The sequence below is a fragment of the Dysidea avara genome, chromosome 2, assembly GCF_963678975.1.
Source record: "Dysidea avara chromosome 2, odDysAvar1.4, whole genome shotgun sequence".
NCBI lineage: Eukaryota > Metazoa > Porifera > Demospongiae > Dictyoceratida > Dysideidae > Dysidea > Dysidea avara.
Window position 1 is genome coordinate 21,920,550 of NC_089273.1, and position 17,711 is coordinate 21,938,260.

Sequence of the window (17,711 nt, forward strand, 5' to 3'; positions counted from 1 at the left end):
CACACACACACACACTGTTGGCGTGTGTAGTGTGGTATGCAAAAGCTCTAGTGGATTAGGAAAATGTAGAAAAAAACACACACTCATACATCAGCCAGCACCTGTGAATTTATTCACCTATCATTGTAATGCCTGACTACCACAGGTATAGGCTGAGGGTGGGAGAAGGTCGTGGTTGGTGGGGGAATAGACTGCTAAGTTTCCCCGGATTTGTAATTGTCTAAGAAGCACACCAATGTAGCTTTTCATGGATCTGACTTACTATTTGTAACACTAAAACCTGCTTGAAGTAACTTACAACTGGATGCTAGTGATGTACATAGCCCCACTAACCCTGGGTTTTGCTACTGGGAGATTAGTTGGGGATATGTGGGGGTTTGTATTGCCAGTACTTCCCCAGTAGGTGAGGAATTGTAATTTTCAGTGATGCAAATCCCCACCTCAGCCCGTGCCTGTGGTAGTGGTGCTTTACTTGATAGGTGCATTATTTAAGTGTCGTCCTCCCATTTCTGACAAATCATTTAAACAAGTGTCGGAATAACACTTATATAAATAGTCTAACAAAACAGTCTAACAAAACAGTCACTTCTGATTGAAAACGGCATTGAAATCAGTGTACTGCACACCGAATACGTACATCAACAGAATACCCATCACCAAGACACTAACCATTGAAATTCAAGTTTATAGCTCTATCTAGGTAGCTACTGATGTGCATACCTCATGATCAGTACGTGGCTCAATCCTCTTCAGTTGTATGAACCACCAGTGCCCATCTGGAAAACATATTGTGCGTACTAGAATCGATCGCTCGAGGTCGGGGGGGCCTCGCTCGAGGTAACACTTGAAACTCCAGGGACCCGGCAGGGGAATCTACGGTGGCCGGTTCCGGGAGTTTCTCACTTATTTCTCAGTTATTTCCGAGAAATTTCTCACTTATTTCTCACTTCTCGGTTATTTTCTCACTTATTTCTCAAATGTTTCCCATTTCTCGCTTATTTTCCCGATTATTTCTCACTTCTCAGTTGTTTTCCCAGTTATTTCTCAGTTACATTTCCCATTTCTCAGTTACCTTCTCAGTTATTTCTCATTTCTCAGTTGGCTTTTCAGTGGTGTTTAGCAGCTACCAGCTACAGTACCAGACGCGACTATACGCTGGCAACCTCCGCCTGCATGGCTGTTGCGGACTGTGCAGCTCTTCATCGCGGTTCCGCCTTGAATGAAGATGAATTGATACAGTTTTATTTTAAGAAAGGATATACATACCAAAATATAAGAAGCTTTCTAGCAACCAAGCATGGGATTGAGTTAACAGACCAGTTAAGATGGAGACTCAAGAAGCTTGCTTTGAAGCGGCGGGGAGAGGAAGTTCAGTCTTCCTTAGAAGAAGTACAAGCAGCAGTCGAGGTTAGCTAGCTACTGTGACATGTAATGTTATAACTAATGTTATATACAGGAGGAACGAAATGAATCAGGAAGGGACCTTGGCTATAGAATGTTGCATCAGCGTTTACTTCAGAAGCATAAACTAAGGGTGGGAAGGTTCGTATTACCTGGGCGAAGTCTTACATCATAGATATACCATAGATAATATATACCTTACCCGGGATTGGAAACGGAGGCAATCAACACCTATCAACAAGTTCACTCAGCGTTGTAGTATCGCGAGTTTAGTGTAACGTAATTCCGTAATTCAGTCCGTGTTTTATAAAATGGTGAATGCTGGAACTCGTGCTAGAAAGAAGAGCTCGAAGCAGAAGAGCGGAGAATCCGATGGAAATGACGATGCTGGTTCGTTGTCATTATAGCTAACAATAAACAACCAGCGCTGGTAGCAAAATTTGGGCATTTTTACAGCTTAAACATTCAATCACTGATGTGCCTGGCCTGGCCTTGTTTGTGTGCAAGTTATGTTGATGTAGCCATTCATTAGCTATACCCATAGATAATATATACCTTACTATGCTATACCATACCTGTCTTTTTCTTTCAATGCAGGTCCCAAAGCAAAAGATGATTTTGTGGAAGCACTCAGAAGCATATTGAATGATGATTCAGTTAAAATAATGTCCTCAGAAGCAATTGAAGCAAGAAAAGCGGCACAGATTCTGTTGGACTGGTGTCTTGATGCTGCCAACAATAACTGTTTTACAACATTTGTTTTGAAATTGTCAGAAGACCTGAAACAGGCAATGAGCTCTTGTAAAAAGAAATCATGCAATCGTGAGAAACTTTGGAGAAACTTTTTTCTGTTGCGCTCTTCAGAGAAATTTCGAGAGGACTGGGTAAATTTTTTGGACTCTGCTAATGTGGCTGCTACACCTATCCTGTATCAGCATTTAACTGATATTTTGTTCAGGGGATACATTGGTGATCATGTGACAGGGTGTACAGCTGAAACCAAGGTTGATCCAGCACCAGCTGTAACAAAACGCGAAGGCAATGCTCTTCGTTATGCTGCCGGCTATGTTTGTAGACATTTACGTAAGAAAATCGAACGCAGTAAACATGAGCTTAAGGAAGAGATGGTATTGTGCCTGATGACTTTAACAAAGGACACACCCGAAGAACATAGTGAATGTGGCAGTTCTGAAGAATGGACATTAGCACTAGATAGAGGTGGGCTATGGTATGTTAAAGAAACAACATTTATATTGTTTATTGCAATAGAAGAAGTGAGAGAATGCCTAAAAATGTTACTTGGTAGCAACCCAGCAGCTGGAAAAAAAGAGGAGATTGTTGAAAAAGTTACCTCCAGTGATGATGTTGAATTTTATTGGTTGATTTCCACTGCAGATTTCAAGATTGGTGAGAAGGAGGTACATAGTGCACTTCTTAAGGAAATAGTGCAGCTTTATGTGACTATCCGTGGATTTTCATATGCGAGCTTTTGGATGGAGAAATTTAAGCAGTCAGCAAAAAAGAGTACACAGCGGTCAAAAAGCTTACGTAGAGACTTGTATGATAGCAGCTTATAGTATATTATATTATTAACATTTGCAATGCTATGCATAACACAACTTTATTTTGTGATTACCCAAAATAACCCAGTTGGAATATTCTCAATTCTGCATTTTGGATTGTATCAATCCACCCTGTAAAAGGAATGATTTAGCTAAGCATCTGCACACACTGTGTCACTATACCTGAAGGAATGCCATTACACTGTTTCAGTCTACTGTGCAAAATATCCAAAGACCTGATGGTGCATCAACAAAGGCAGAGACACTTGAAATGACAGTGGCAGAGACACCTTCAGCACTGACACATCTCTCAAAGGAATTGAAACTGGTAGCCTCTTAGGTTTAGGCTGCCAGTGTTTGTTACTATGAAGTCTAAGCTTTCTGTGACCTCTCCTATCATTCATCTGCAAAAAAATCCAGTCCAAACTATAGCTAGCTATATATGCATAATAATAAAGCAACAGTTCTGAAAAGGAAATACTTGCATTCACTTGAAGATTCAAGGATTTCGCCTACATCAGTACAAGTCAGCAGCCTTGAAACTATCCTATTTTGTTTGTATACATATGAATTACAGGAAATACTTAAGAAAGAAAGTTAGTAGCCTTTAGAAAATGACCTGTAGGCCTCAAAACGTAACACCTCAAAATCGCTTGTTTCGCAGTTGCGCTGCAATTTGATGGCATAAACGGTAAAACTAAGGGTTTTAAGTTGCATGATTTTGTCCGCTAATGTCTCAGCTTTCAAACAGTGTAGTTTACATCGAAAAATGTCGCTCCCACACTGCTCTACGAACCCCAAAAGTCGAGGGTACGACTAAAAAGCCATTTTTTGCATAAACCGCGTCAAAACACTATTTGTTCAAAATTTTGACGATTGTATGCAAGTAATACAACAGTATTGTTCTTACCACCACGGTAAATCCTCTTCATGTTCACAACTAGTAGCTTATCTACCCGTTCTTTTCCTTTCTTCCATCGGCGAGGTGAAACCTTACATATCAAAGCGAAAGTGTTAATTATTACAATGCTGACGGCTCGCGATTTTTGTATTGAAGTGTGTCCGGTTTCCAATCCCGGGTAAGGTATATATTATCTATGGATATACTAACTCCAAGTGCCTATATCTATGTTTATACCAAGGAGGTGGCACTCCAACTACGCTGATAATTGTCCTCGATCAAAGTGAGAAATGTCAAGGACAAAAGACTATTTTTTCAGTGTATACTTTAATGTGAATGTATATTCACAAAATATACTGGAATTTAGACAAGAAGGCTGATTTGACCGCTTTGTCTGAGGATGAGATTGGAGAATGGTGTATATTGGAGTGCCGCCCTCTTGTTACATGCATGCATGTGAGGATGAATGTAAATGCAGTGGAACCTGCCTTAACGGCCACCTCTCTACAAAGCCCACCCTACAATTCCCCAAATGAGTAGTTAATGCACTTATCCACCTGTATAAAACAGCCACCTCCCTAGAAATTGTGGTGACCGCTATAGACAGCTTCCACTGCAATTGTTTCATTGTTTTAACCCATCAGTGTAGTCCAACACCACAAAGCTGCATTGTAGTCAGAGTGCCATTGAGGTTGTACAGATCAGTGGGACAGGAAAAAGCAGCAAGTAGAAGTAGACTAGTATCCCTGACTAAGTCTGACATTGAAATCTGATAGTGTGTTGAGCTTTGAATTGACTTGTCAGTGACAAAAATTTCAATTCTCACATGGGTATTTACATGGGCCTGTCATGAAAAAATTAGGTCCCTATTTTAGTTCCCTCAGTCCAAAAATATTGATATATTTGGACTCCACACCCAGTAATTGTTTTTTGCTCTGTTTTCAAAACCATAAGGCTTTGTTCAAAAATATTAGATGACTCCTCGACAGATTCTTTGTCCCATATAGTACTCCATAAATTTTACTATTACATGTTTTAGAGACACTGTCATGATGCTATCAGCAGTTAATGATCCAGATGGGGCTTTAGAAAGAAAAAAGCATAAATTGAAAAGAAGAGAGTACCACAGCAAGGTAAGTGAATTTAAATAATTATGCAATGTAATATGCACAATATTTAAGGGACCAGATTTTATATGGCACATGGATGGGTATGATAAGCTAAAACCATTTGGATTTGCCATTCATGGGTGTATTGACGGGTAAGTTGTACATGTGATGGTGAAGTATATAAAATTACATTAAAACAATTCTTATGCAGCTACTCTCGTCGAATCTTATGGCTTCATGTTAGCCCATCTAATAATGATCCCTATATTATTGCAGGGTATTATTTGGAGTGTGTCAGAACATTAAAAGGTATGAGTCATTAGCTACTTGTAAGTATTTAACATGAGTATAGGCTGTCCGACTATTGTCAGATCAGATAGAGGGACAGAAAATTGCAATGTTGCATTTCTTCAGCCTTTTCTACGAGAGTCCTGTGATGATCAATTTAGAGGTGAAAATTTCATGTATGGAAAGTCTACGTCAAACCAGGTTAGTTGTACAATAGAACCTGAAATAATTAGGGTATAAACAAGGGGATTGCTGGTGGTGTTGGGCAAACTAATATTCTTCAAAAATTTTCTCCTTTGAATTAATGATGATTCATCCCAGGTGATGATGTTGATGATTCATCCACCCAACTGTTAAAATTGTATGTAATAGGGCTGAGCGATACTGCCATTTTAGTATCACGATCGATACTAAAGCCACTATTCACGATACTGAATACTTCACGATACTTACAAATATGTCAATCATAGCTGGTGCTACATAGTGTATTCCTCAGTATTCCTGCAGGAAGTCTTCAAAAGTAGCATCAAACTAGCCACTGTCAACTATGTTTACAGTAACAGTTATTGTAACACATGCTTTGAAGTTATGTTATGGTGTTCACACCTCTCTGCAGGGGTAACCAGGTTATGACTTACAAGGATTCTTGAGCCTAGTACTTCATAACAAATGGCTTTTTAATGACAGTAATGTACAGGCATGGTATCACGATAGTTAATAACAAAATATCGCGATATCGATACTTTCAAAATATCGCGAAAACGGTAGTATTGCTCAGCCCTAGTATGTAATCAGGGCACATCTGAAAAGCAGCCTGACTAGGCTGATTCTGTCTTCCCTGAAAAATAGTATTCTTTTACGCACATTTTGGCTACGTACCAGCTATCATTTTTGCATTGAACACGTACGTGTATAGCTAATGATCCCCAAAAGGAAGTTACTGAGGTAAACATACTTGAGTGACCATTTGTAATGAACATGGGTTATTTCATTTTTCTGTCATTTTAGCGAATTGAAGCATGGTGGGGGCAGCTACGAAAAAATGGTGCTGGTTGGTGGATGGATTTTTTCAAGGTACACGTACACAACTAATTAAATAATTAATCTATAAAATTTAATAGGAATTAAGGACTAATGGAGAATTGGATGACTCTTGTGATATTCAAATGTTCGTTAAACTGATAGAATTTATTTAAAATCTACTTTTAATAGGGACTGTTTACGTTTTTCTTTCATGTCACTGATTCAACAAGAGTTAATCATAATAGCAAATGAGTGGAACGTACATACAATAAGGCAGAGTGCACAGAACCCAGGGGGAGTTCCAGATGTTCTGTATTTTCTTCCACATCAAAACAGTTCAGTGACAAATATGTTTTAATGATCATGTTTTGTATTATGTCTGTTTTAGATTGTCGGTCATACAAGCACCCTATTGACAATGATGACATTGAAGCTGCTGAAGAATACAGCTGCTTGAAACCAGAGCCTACTTCACCTGAGTTTAAGGAATTAGCTGAGCTACTCATGGCTGAAGCTAGAATTAATAGTCCCACTAATGCTGACGAGGGACTGGCATTATATAGACATTTAAAGTCAGCAATACTTTGAATTGAAAGTTGATCTCTTTGAATAATCACAAATACAGTAATAACAGTAGGCAAGTTAGTTTGATGTCCTGATTAACTGCAAGATTTCAGCCCCAGATGAGCGTTGCTTAGGCTCATATTTTAAGCAGGATTCACATACTTGTTGTACATGTTGATCTAAATGGCTGTATGTTGGTAACTTCTTTGTTAATAATTGCATCATTAGCTGGTTGTTGGTCTTGACATTTCTCCAAGCATGTTGCTGGCCATACAATTCTATCAATACGATGCCTAACGACCATATATCTGAAGCTTTTCCAACTACTCCGTCGAAGGTTTCAGGGGCTGCATAGTATGGGGTTCCCACACAACGAGCTTCTGTGAGTGTTGAACAACTAAACTTAACCTTTGCCATACCCATATCAGTTAAGTACACATGAAGTGTACTTTCTTCTACCTGTAACATATGATAACAGCTAGTACATAAATGACATTGTGCAATTCTAACCAGTATATTTGATGGTTTTATATCCCGGTGAATCATTGGAGGGCTCAAAGTATGCATATATGTCAAGGCTAGGGTAATCTGCTCAGCTATGAAGTTCCTGTTACTCACAGTTAGCTGCTTTTTCTGCATGCAGAATCATACACAAGTCATTGTGTTAACTAGCTAGCATACTTCAGTGAACAGTAGCTTGTACAAGTCACTCCCACGAACATAGTTGGTCACAATTTGAATGCTGTTGTCATCACACGTGTAACCCATGAAGACTACGATGTTTGGATGGCGAAGAGCACTATTTGACATAGCATAACATCTTGATCACATAAAGCTCAAGTTAATATTACCTTAATGCTTTTACTTCGTCCATATGGTCTCCATCTGCCCTTTTGTCTAGTTTAAGTTGCTTGACAGCAACTTCAGTTCCATTTAGATGTGACAAATACACCATCCCAAACCCACCCTCTCCTAATTTTCTCCCAAGTGAGATTTGAGTGCCAGACAACAAGAACGGATCTGTGTGCAAGAACATGATTGACTGTCACAGTGATATTAGCATGTGCATCAATGATTACATGCAACAGTTGTACTGGTCAGTTTTCACAAGAGGCTTCCATGTTCCCCTCATACTTGCAAGTTTAGTATTGCCAAATAGATAATCTATTATAACAAGCCTGATAACATCCTACTGTGAGAGCAACTGCATACCTACCAACTCGTACTTAAATACACAAATACAGTGTTCTAACCCATGCTGGTTGTCAATGCCAGTTAATTTTAAAAAGCCATTTAACATGTCCCCCATTGTGTGATGACCCCAGGATTATGATACTCAATTGCTGAGTGTGATATCACATATGCAGAGATGTGATTAGGCCATTATTAATACATTGCTTGTTCCCGTCACCTAGTGCAGCACAAACTGATGTTAATGGGCAATAATCAGTTGCACACTAGATTGTTCTAGCTATTTTAGTCTGTGACTGCATTACTAGACTTCTAGGTATGCAGCCTGTTTAACAAGAGTGGAGAAACTCCAACCACTCAACTAGTACATGTTTATGTACATATAGCTAGTGCATTTACCTTGACAATTGAGTCATACATAACATATCTCCCTTAAGCAATTGACTCTTTAACATAATAGTGCATCCATGTGATCAACATTAATAATAATTATAAAATTTGGTGTGACTATCTATAATCAGATGTGGGTGGTGATAGTAAACAAAGAATGAAATAATGATGGCCTAACAGTATCCAGTCAAACAGCAAACTATAGCTACAATATACTAACATGCACAAAATTACAAACGCGTTTAGCAGGGATATACCTTTGTTTTTCTTTGTCACTTCTAAGTTTCCTGGAGCGCCTTCACTGACTTCTATGACTAATGGCCGCTTATCACATATGTCTGCTGATGAATGATTCATGGAGTCTTTGTTGCTGCCTATGTGTGTAAACTTTTCTGCGTTGGAATCTTTTTTCATTACATATTCTTCTAAAGCATTTTGACCTTTGTCACACTAAAAGGTGTGCATGCAACCATACTAAAGTGCATACGTAGTTTACCATGTGCACATACCTGAACACAGTAAATTTTAGTTTTTGATGGGTAGTATCCATGGACATGAATGTACTGTGCTAAACTCCACGGTTTTCCAGCAATCGAGTTCATAAGTTTACTACCTTGTGGGTCTGCCAAAAAGTACTCATATCTCTCCTCATCAGTACTGGCATTTGACTCTGCAAAGAATTGTTGCTTGGCCATTCCCACTATCTCTTCATATGTAGCTGTAGGGCGTAGTGAAATAGCAACCATTGGACCCAATTCCTTGCATCGTGTCCCACATTGCTTGAGGTCATTGAATTTCATACCCCCCATGGAAATCTAAAAGAATAAATACACCGTGCAGTGAGTGAATGTACACCCCATTATGCCCCAGTTATAATTATGATCATTAAAGTGAAATGAATTTCAGGACTGGGTCTTGAAACAATCAGCTCAAGGGCAGGTCAATGAGTGGCAGAGGTACCAAATTGGGTGGTAAAAGTGTTGAAAGTTCATTCTATTTTGGGAGCTGGGCATTGTCCGGGAAAATTGCAGCATGAAATTAAACCAATCATGCAGTACTGGTAAATGGACAATTCACAAGTGCAAAAGTACCATTATGTATACATATAGACCAGAATCTAAGCTCATTTGATACATTCAACACTTACCTTCATCAAGACTGGGCTACGAGCGGTGGACTTCATCTAATACCGCCAACCTTTTTACCTGAACTCAAACTGTCTTGTCGGTTTGCCTTTTGAATCGCTTTGTATTTCGCCATCAAATCAGCTTTCTTGCTTAATACTCCTACTGCTGTACAAGGAACAACTAGCCACTAATTGTCTTCAGAATAGTTATATACGTACCTGTATCTGCTTCATTTCGAACCGCTGGAACCGTTGCAGCCCCCGCTGCGACTTTCAGTTGTTGACCTCGTTCTCGACTCTCAGACGACCCACCAGAAGATAGAAACTCTTTGGCTTCTGCATTGGAAAGTTTTCCTGCTTTCACACACTCATAAAGAAATTTTACTTCATCCATCATAACACGAGGGTTTAATTTCTCCCGCCAATAAGCGCCAAAACCACGTGATCGATTGAGAAATAACTGAGAAGGTAACTGAGAAATGGGAAATGTAACTGAGAAATGGGAAATGTAACTGAGAAATAACTGGGAAAACAACTGAGAAGTGAGAAATAATCGAGAAATAATCGGGAAAATAAGTGAGAAATGGGAAATATTTGAGAAATAAGTGAGAAAATAACCGAGAAGTGAGAAATAACTGAGAAATTTCTCGGAAATAACTGAGAAAAGAAGTGAGAAACTCCCGGAACCGGCCACCGTAGGAATCCCATGTCGACCGCAGATGGAGTTGACTCATTCTACCCCTGAACTTTGTCAACGATTTCACTGCCAGTGAGTAGACACGGGTGAGTAGCTTCTGTAACTTTGTATTCATATCGAGAGATAGCTACTAGCGCCTGAAAATTATTTCTTGTCTTGTTTCTTTGTCAATATACTCTAACATGGCTTCACCGGGCTTCACTGGCCTGGGACTTTGATCTACACTTAATTTTTTCGTGTAAAGTTGCAAGCAGCAGCTGTCTATATTAAAGGAAATCTTAGAGTATGCATTCACCCAGCCTATGCCAATGTACACGGCCAGAGTACGCCCCACCTACCTCAGTCGGTCAGAAGTTGGGATTTGGAAAACGCTGTATCACAAAAGTGGGATGGTGGGGAGTATATGATCACTCGTACAACAACAGTTACCATGAGCACCGTATAATTTAAAGTTGGGTCGGTGTACGCTTGAGCACGGCCCGGTTCGTACTGAAAGGGTTGGGAACACGAGACTAGAGCCAAGACTAGATTGCTTATTACTAGAGTATGTGCTGAGTGTGACATAGGATTTCAGCTAGAAAGTCAGCCAGAGTAAAGCAGTCTGGGTAGTAGTCTTACATCTAGTGGTCTCTCCATGATCAAGGGGGTGTCAGCCAGGCTCTTGCTGTAGGTTGATCTGCGACCGCGGTCAAACTCTAAGTCAACGGTCAAGGCCACTAAATAGCTCTTATAGTGGGTCAAGGGTCAAGATGATATGGAAGGTTCGAAACCCACAATCGAAAAGTATACGTAGCTATTATCAAGTTTATGGGATTATATGTAACTCACAAGAAGTAAGGATCTCTAAGAGGATGTATTAAAGCTCCAACAGGTATTTCGCCGTAATTATAATGATTTTTCTCTCCCAGCTGCTGGTAGCACGCACTAAGAAAATATTATACTAGGTTACAAGCGCAGATGCGTATAGGAAAATAGAGAAATTAGTGCAAGTCAAAAGTTCGACAAGAAATGCTTAAGTCACAGGTCAAAGACGATAAACGCTGCAAGTCAAGGGTGAAGGTGAAATTTTTCCCGGTCAAGACTTTGACTGCGGTCACAGATCTACCTACAACGTGAGCTGACGTGACACCCCCTTGATGATCCGAACTCATTGGGTCCTAGGTCAGTGTGTTCGAATAATGGCGGAAAAGTTTGGATAAATGTAGACCCATACATACAGTTAAAATACTCTAATAGAACATACACTTTAGGCAAATGTCACCGGATCTGCAAGAATCCCATATAGAATGTACAATGCACCATATCAAAACTTGCTATTGGGAATTGTAAACCGAAGTGGTCAAAATAAAATTTTACATAACATCAAGTTTTACTATTAGTTCTTATGAATTATGTAATATAACAGCTAAAAATCAACCCCATGTCATTTTGGTAGTCTTAGCTTGGTCAAACCAGTTGGTTGAGAAACCTTGATCATATCAAAAAGTTTAGAACTTTTACCGTACTTTACTATTGAAAAGCCTACGCCCCCAAAAACGTAAAATGCATAAAATGGTGCAAAATGACCGTGATTCTAGACTAGTTTCGAAACGCTGGTAACATTTCGAAGGGATAACCAACTAATACGGATGGATAATTACTCACATACCTTTTGGGAATGCTCCATATGAATTTCCCCTTTTATAGCAGCAGTAGATATATACGTATTCGAATTGTGCTTTTTCACAGTTTCCGCCATTGATTCATCAATTTTTCCAATGCGCAATGTATTGTGGGATTCACCTGTTACCAAGACTATGGGAATTCACCTTAAAATTTATGACATAGTACGGTCGGGTATACTGTATATATTGATTAACCATCAATATTTCGTAGGAATTGGACCGAGGCCTATTTCCTGGGGTCTGCTTTTTCAGTTTGTTTACAAGATTTACGACTGAGTCACCCTTGAAGCTATTACGTGAGTTAAATTGTTGATGAAGATGTTGTTCTTGATTGTTGTAGCCTATTTCATCATGATTTATGTTTCCTAGAGTTCAGTTTAGTATGTTTTTGAGCCTTATCATGTGTGCTAAAATGCGGGATCCCACTAAAATATGTAAATTTATCTTATTTTTATTAGATTCGTAAATCCAATGGCTATTTTTGATATGGACACCCATCATTTCTTGTCCTATGTAAAATACATGCATTTTGTACTAAATACAGAAAATACAAAAAAGCAACCATTAGCATTCATAATCTCTACAGGACATTATACAAAAAATTAAAGCCCTTGAATTGCTCTACACGATTCCGCCCGAAGTAACGCTCTAGTGTTACCATAGTGACATTTATTTACTATTGATTACAACATAATATACGCCCATGCAATTTATGTTGGAAAATTTAATTACTCTAGTGGGAAAACCCTCCAAAAGCAACCTGTTACCCTCAACCAAATTCACTAAACTTCTTATCATTTCTACGTGTCAACACTTGTTGATTAAGAATCCACCTGAAGTAAATGCCTAACCAATTATTATACCGAGTTACATTATAAAACATACGAAAAAATGGGGTTTTCCCACTGTTTTATTACATATCCGAATGTGTAATTTGGCAATACAAGGCTCTATCATGGCTTTTCTCTTGGTAACTTCACAGACTCCTATATATCACTCGATTCGCCATTGAGGGTTCTGATGAGCCATACCAGATCTCCATAAATTGAAGTATGTGGAAGTTATGATGCCATGTATAATAAACGGTGTCATTTTTACGTATATTTTACGTTACAGATTTTTATAATGTACGGTAAAGGATCTATGGTAAAAGCAAAAGTTGACAAATGTTTTGATATGCTAATGGATAAAATGTATGCAAAACATAAAAATATCTGTAAATTTTTAAAGCTCTTGCTTCACCATGAAGGAAGGTGCTAAAGGCAAACACCTTGGTAGCATCATGTTCCCCAAAGCAAGAGGAGTTTGTTTCATGTCAGTACTCCTAAGTAGATGAAAGATATGAGTGTTAGTCTGCCTTGCATTGGACAAGTGGTTCCCTGACATTTTCCTGATGTTTTCATGCACCTTAGCCCTGGAAGGACCTAGGAGAAAAAAACTTACCCAGCAATGGATTTGCCTGTTCATGGAGGACTGCGTTTGTAAGTTATGACCGTTTAATCAAGTGCTTGTAGTTTATTTTTCATATTGTCACTGTACAAATCAATCTTTCTGTTGTTGCCACTTTGTAATACTGTAGCTTCAAAAGTTCTTGGCTTTTAGAGCTGAAACTTTGGCTGACCATTCCTTTAACTATCTGGATAAAGAAAATGGAATAAAGTGGAATTCAAATAATACACTAACATGTGAGGCTCTTGCAGATCCAGTCACAAATAGTCTAATAAAACAGTCACTTCTACAGTTTGGATAATTGATGCATGGCCAGATAATGGAGGGACCAGTGTATGTGGTTATCTTGTTACAGTTGTGGCTGCACTGATTACTTTACAATAGTTGCTATAATGATGACATACTACAATATTTTTTCTTGTATAGCATTTTCGTGCCTATTGATTACTGGCATATTAATAATGCACTGGACTTGCAGGTCTAGGTCCTGAATTTTACTACCTTATTTAAAATTTAGTACTAGCCATCACTGCAATCCCAAATAGTGTTATGATTGATTTATTAGAGTATCAGCAGTTACGTATATATGCTGCAAAGGAGTATGTTTGTTTAATGCATAATATTCATGTGATAACCTGTATCAGTCATTGATCACCATCCTGCTTCGATTTTTGCTAGCTAGAATTCTATAATGCATGTGTCTCCTAGTTATTATGTAATGCAAGACAGCTACTAGTTGGTAAGACTGATCAATCAAACTTCATGCATTACATGTGTGGTGACCTAAATAATTATTTGAAGGGTGATTGTTTGTGATTTGTGAAAATTATAGCTCCTATTTATGGTACCACTATATAGCTACTCAAGAGGTGCATCATTTTTGGTATGGTATGGTCAAAGTGTACATGCCTATATATAATTATGTTGATACCAGTACACATAGCTTAGGTGGATATGTGCGCAGTTGAATTTATGATGTAACGTCACTTTTTTTTGCGATGTTTTAGTAATTTCCTGCACGCACTATCTCCATTATAGAAGAAATGTAGTACAATGTATAACTCAATAGTCTTGCTATGTAGTATATGCAGACACTAATAAAAGCATAGTTGTAAATGTTTTCAGGTGTAAATATAGTCTTAGTAGCATGTACATATTAGTATATCATGGTTTACGGTAGATGCGAAAGACGTTTTTAGAGCATATGCTATAAGACAGGTAGGCAGGTGGAACTTCACCAGGACAATTGTTGAGACTTGTATCACTGTATACCTGTTCTTCTTGAATTGTCACATATCGTGTAAGTTGTCGATAGTATAACATCACAAAATCTCCATTATAAATTATATCACCATTCCTTCTACCTCTTGCATAAATGACGAAGACTTCACCCCAACATCTGTTATTTGTAAAATCTTTTCCTTGTGCAGTTGTCCCTGAGCAAGTTTTCTTATTACAATGGTTGTTAGCATGTTCTCGACATGAAAGCCATGTGTTTTGCTCATGAAGATAGCGAATTCGAATGCGTTGACCTGACTTAATTGGGCTCAAGTCGAGACCTTCATTGATTATCTGAAAATCTTCTCCATAACATCTTCCATCAAAGTAGCGATACTGTCCATAGTTTGGACACGTCCGTATGTCACAAACACCGTTAAAAGTACTAGGACAGCCAAGCCAAGCATCCTTTGCACCCAAAAACTGCAGTTTAATGTAGTCCCGATCTTTTAATGGTACTTCACCTGTACAAGTAACAATACAAAGTGCTATTATAGTTTGTATAATATACAAAATTTATACATTTTATGACATGCATGTAGCTAGATACTGTAGTATAATAAATAATTACTGAGTGGCATTGTTTGGTAGCGTATTGCCCTCTTATTCTTCTTTTCTCAAGGTGGTGCTCAAGTTAGTGATTACCTTAACTCATATATATATATACGAAGTTCAGCTACTATTGTGCTGATAGCTACAAAGCACAACTCTAGTATAGTAATAATGATTGCAATATCTCTAGATGTGAAACACCAAATGAACTAACTCAGATTGGCTTTATATGCTCAGTTGTTGTTTACTACATAGAGACATGTTATTACTTGGAAAGGTGCAACAACAAGTGGTCAACCACTATCTATAGAGTTGTCTGACGTGAAGTCTGAGAAGCCATTTTTACTAAAAATAATAATATGGTAAACAGTAAACATGTATCATTAGTGATACACTGTGGTTATTATGTCAAAAGTTATTTGCAGCAATTGTATTATTGCCAATACAATGTGCAAGATAGAATGTGTTTATTTGTCACAAATGCGATATACTATAATCATGTTGAGCAAAGCTACGTACACTGTACACATTTTACAAACATGCATATTGCTCTAGCTGAGCTCTGAATGTTAATTATATATATTTTTTGACACCTCTGATGTGTTTATTTTTTGTACCTTATGACGAATATCCTGATTCACAGCAACATTCTATATAGTAGCTGATTCTTATTTGAAATTAGCACTGATAGTGCAAACTCTTGCTCACCATTTTACTGCCAAAATCAGGGTTCACTAAACAATACATACTACTGCTGCATGGCCAAATTGTCTACTTTATTGTATAGTTTAACTGGTCTCTCAGTGTTGGAACTAAGGGGCTTACATTGCTTGCATGAGCTTCCTTTTGCTAAGAATGTAACATTTTGGCTGAGGCATTTAAAATGAATTTTGTTGAGGCCAATATTTATCACTTTGAGGCTATAGTTCAACATCAAAATGATATGCCATACTACGATTTATATTGTTTACTAATGAATAAATAATTACGTCTTGTAAAAGTGACAGTACTTTTATCATGACAATACCAGCAGAATAAAAAAAATGTGTACACTTTGTAAACTTTTCCTCCTTAATTTAAGGAGAATTGAAGACTACCTATATAGATAACAGTTGTGACTGGGCCTGCAAAATTAGGGCATGTGGGCACATGAAAATTGCCTACTTTTTCACACTTTGATGTGTCATAACTTTGTATTCCATCGTAGCTTGGCCATGCAATTTTCAGCACTTATTAAATGTTTAGTTGGCTTTAGATTGCAAGTTACAGAATGAAAATATTCCATCTCAGAACTGAGATATGACCTGTTATGTGATCGGATGTAGTTTATGCCCACATGCCCTATTTTGCAGGCCCGGTTACATTTTGAAACTAATTTATACACTAACGATGAATCACTACTGCATGTTGTAAAGATTACAGTTATGAAGAAACAGTTTGCATCCCAACTGCACAAATAATCTTGGTTTATGGTAGTTGCAAAATGTATAGTTGACAAGTTAAGATAAGCTGTTTTGGACCGATCCTTGTCTCACTCTCCCCTTGAATTGACACAACTAGTCCCTGTGTACTTAGCACAACTTTATCTCCCATAATGCAGCATGTACCCTTTCTCCTTTGTGCATATGTAGATGTTGAATACTTCACCTCAAAGTGGCAATATACAACTTTTGCACCCAAAAATTACTTCTTAATTGTACTGTGAGTGCTATTTCACTAGGGACCTGTGAGAACTGCACTAGTTTAATTAGAAATATTATGTATTTTTGCATATGTCGTGTGACACTTACTTAATTCTAATAATTTTCCAAAACGCTTTCCTCCATATTCTAACTGCTTTTCTGTAGCAGCTACTCTGTTTTCAAGATCTTGAAGTCCTCCTAACTGCTTTTCTGTTCTGTTTTCAAGCTCTTCAAGTCCTCCTAACTGCTTTTCTGTAGCAGCTAATCTGTTTTCAAGTTCTTGAAGCTTTTGTTTAAGTTCTTCAATGGTGATTGCATTAGGTCCTTCCATGGGGGTTTCATTAGCTCCTTCATAGGGGTTTTCATTAGCTCCTTCCATGGGGATTACCTTAGCTCCTAAAATTAGTCCAAATACTACTACCCCCCACAAAAGCATAGTTGTTAGGCTAATGCAGCAATAATGACTACCAATACTCTTTGTATTATAGACACTGAACTAAACTTATTCAATTATGGGGTGATATTTATATCCACAGAAGTTGTTTACTACTTACTAAACAGTAAGTGTTGCTTGGTAACTATACCAACAACAACAGTCAAAACCACAATTCTATAGAGTTGTGGACATGAATCTGTGATAGAGTTGTGATCTGAGATAGTAAAATTTGTTTAATAGTAATATTGATTGCTTGGTTGAAATTTGTTTCAGATTATTATTATTAATGCTTTACAGTGACCAGCATTGAAGGTCTGGCAGCAACATGTGCTGTAGCCTTATAGGATTACCTGACCTAACAATGATTGCAAGGGCTTAGACTTAAATGACTTGTAAAG

At 38.0% G+C, this 17,711-nt stretch overlaps 5 protein-coding genes across 9 annotated transcripts in view; 2 read left to right on the forward strand and 3 right to left on the reverse strand.

Moving 5' to 3' along the window:
• LOC136246844 (zona pellucida sperm-binding protein 3 receptor-like) overlaps positions 1-12,051 on the reverse strand; it is a 69,731-nt gene extending 57,680 nt beyond the window's left edge. Inside the window, exon 1 of one of the 3 annotated variants that reach the window (XM_066038440.1) lies at positions 11,901-12,051. The gene's annotated coding sequence lies outside the window, so the exon portion shown is untranslated. Of the gene's footprint in view, positions 1-1,603; positions 1,705-11,900 lie in introns of those variants that run through there. The other 2 variants (XM_066038437.1, XM_066038438.1) reach the window with 2 other exon arrangements.
• Positions 957-7,075, forward strand: LOC136246848 (uncharacterized). 2 transcript variants are annotated; one of them, XM_066038449.1, is made up of 10 exons: positions 957-1,407; positions 1,457-1,542; positions 4,904-4,997; positions 5,046-5,125; positions 5,185-5,282; positions 5,326-5,462; positions 6,270-6,335; positions 6,383-6,429; positions 6,474-6,619; positions 6,673-7,075. In XM_066038449.1, exons 1-10 carry the CDS (start codon positions 1,174-1,176, stop codon positions 6,870-6,872), a joined length of 1,188 nt encoding a protein of 395 aa, XP_065894521.1. In that variant the 5' UTR covers positions 957-1,173; the 3' UTR covers positions 6,873-7,075. The 2 variants fall into 2 exon arrangements, with proteins under 2 accessions (XP_065894521.1, XP_065894522.1); XM_066038450.1 differs by having other exon boundaries at positions 5,250-5,282; positions 5,345-5,462.
• LOC136246850 (uncharacterized) lies at positions 2,037-3,048 on the forward strand. The gene is made up of 2 exons (XM_066038452.1): positions 2,037-2,619; positions 2,671-3,048. The coding sequence occupies exons 1-2, from the start codon at positions 2,067-2,069 to the stop codon at positions 2,976-2,978; spliced, it is 861 nt and encodes a 286-aa protein (XP_065894524.1). The 5' UTR covers positions 2,037-2,066; the 3' UTR covers positions 2,979-3,048.
• On the reverse strand, positions 6,868-11,144 carry LOC136246847 (serine/threonine-protein kinase Nek6-like). 2 transcript variants are annotated; one of them, XM_066038448.1, is made up of 8 exons: positions 9,775-11,144; positions 9,577-9,718; positions 8,939-9,244; positions 8,687-8,879; positions 7,700-7,868; positions 7,530-7,647; positions 7,359-7,481; positions 6,868-7,307 (listed from the first exon to the last, which is right to left on the reverse strand). In XM_066038448.1, exons 2-8 carry the CDS (start codon positions 9,610-9,612, stop codon positions 6,927-6,929), a joined length of 1,326 nt encoding a protein of 441 aa, XP_065894520.1. In that variant the 5' UTR covers positions 9,613-9,718; positions 9,775-11,144; the 3' UTR covers positions 6,868-6,926. The 2 variants fall into 2 exon arrangements, with proteins under 2 accessions (XP_065894520.1, XP_065894519.1); XM_066038447.1 differs by having other exon boundaries at positions 9,577-9,721.
• A 2,324-nt stretch (positions 12,052-14,375) lies between the features above and the next one.
• Positions 14,376-17,387, reverse strand: LOC136246849 (uncharacterized). The gene is made up of 2 exons (XM_066038451.1): positions 16,986-17,387; positions 14,376-15,107 (listed from the first exon to the last, which is right to left on the reverse strand). The coding sequence occupies exons 1-2, from the start codon at positions 17,311-17,313 to the stop codon at positions 14,530-14,532; spliced, it is 906 nt and encodes a 301-aa protein (XP_065894523.1). The 5' UTR covers positions 17,314-17,387; the 3' UTR covers positions 14,376-14,529.
• Between the last annotated feature and the right edge of the window lie 324 nt (positions 17,388-17,711).

Coding starts and splice junctions, on each gene's coding strand:
- LOC136246848 (XM_066038449.1), top strand. CDS start 1,174: ATGGCTGTTGCGGACTGTGCAGCTCTTCATCGCGGTTCCGCCTTGAAT. Junction 1,543..4,903: donor CATAAACTAAGGGTGGGAAG/GTTCGTATTACC, acceptor TACATGTTTTAG/AGACACTGTCATGATGCTAT. Junction 5,283..5,325: donor GTGTGTCAGAACATTAAAAG/GTATGAGTCATT, acceptor ACATGAGTATAG/GCTGTCCGACTATTGTCAGA.
- LOC136246850 (XM_066038452.1), top strand. CDS start 2,067: ATGTCCTCAGAAGCAATTGAAGCAAGAAAAGCGGCACAGATTCTGTTG. Junction 2,620..2,670: donor GACATTAGCACTAGATAGAG/GTGGGCTATGGT, acceptor TTATTGCAATAG/AAGAAGTGAGAGAATGCCTA.
- LOC136246847 (XM_066038448.1), bottom strand. CDS start 9,612: ATGAAGTCCACCGCTCGTAGCCCAGTCTTGATGAAG. Junction 7,482..7,529: donor ACAAGCTACTGTTCACTGAA/GTATGCTAGCTA, acceptor TTCTGCATGCAG/AAAAAGCAGCTAACTGTGAG. Junction 7,308..7,358: donor TAAAACCATCAAATATACTG/GTTAGAATTGCA, acceptor CATATGTTACAG/GTAGAAGAAAGTACACTTCA.
- LOC136246849 (XM_066038451.1), bottom strand. CDS start 17,313: ATGCTTTTGTGGGGGGTAGTAGTATTTGGACTAATTTTAGGAGCTAAG. Junction 15,108..16,985: donor TGGAAAATTATTAGAATTAA/GTAAGTGTCACA, acceptor TTACTTGTACAG/GTGAAGTACCATTAAAAGAT.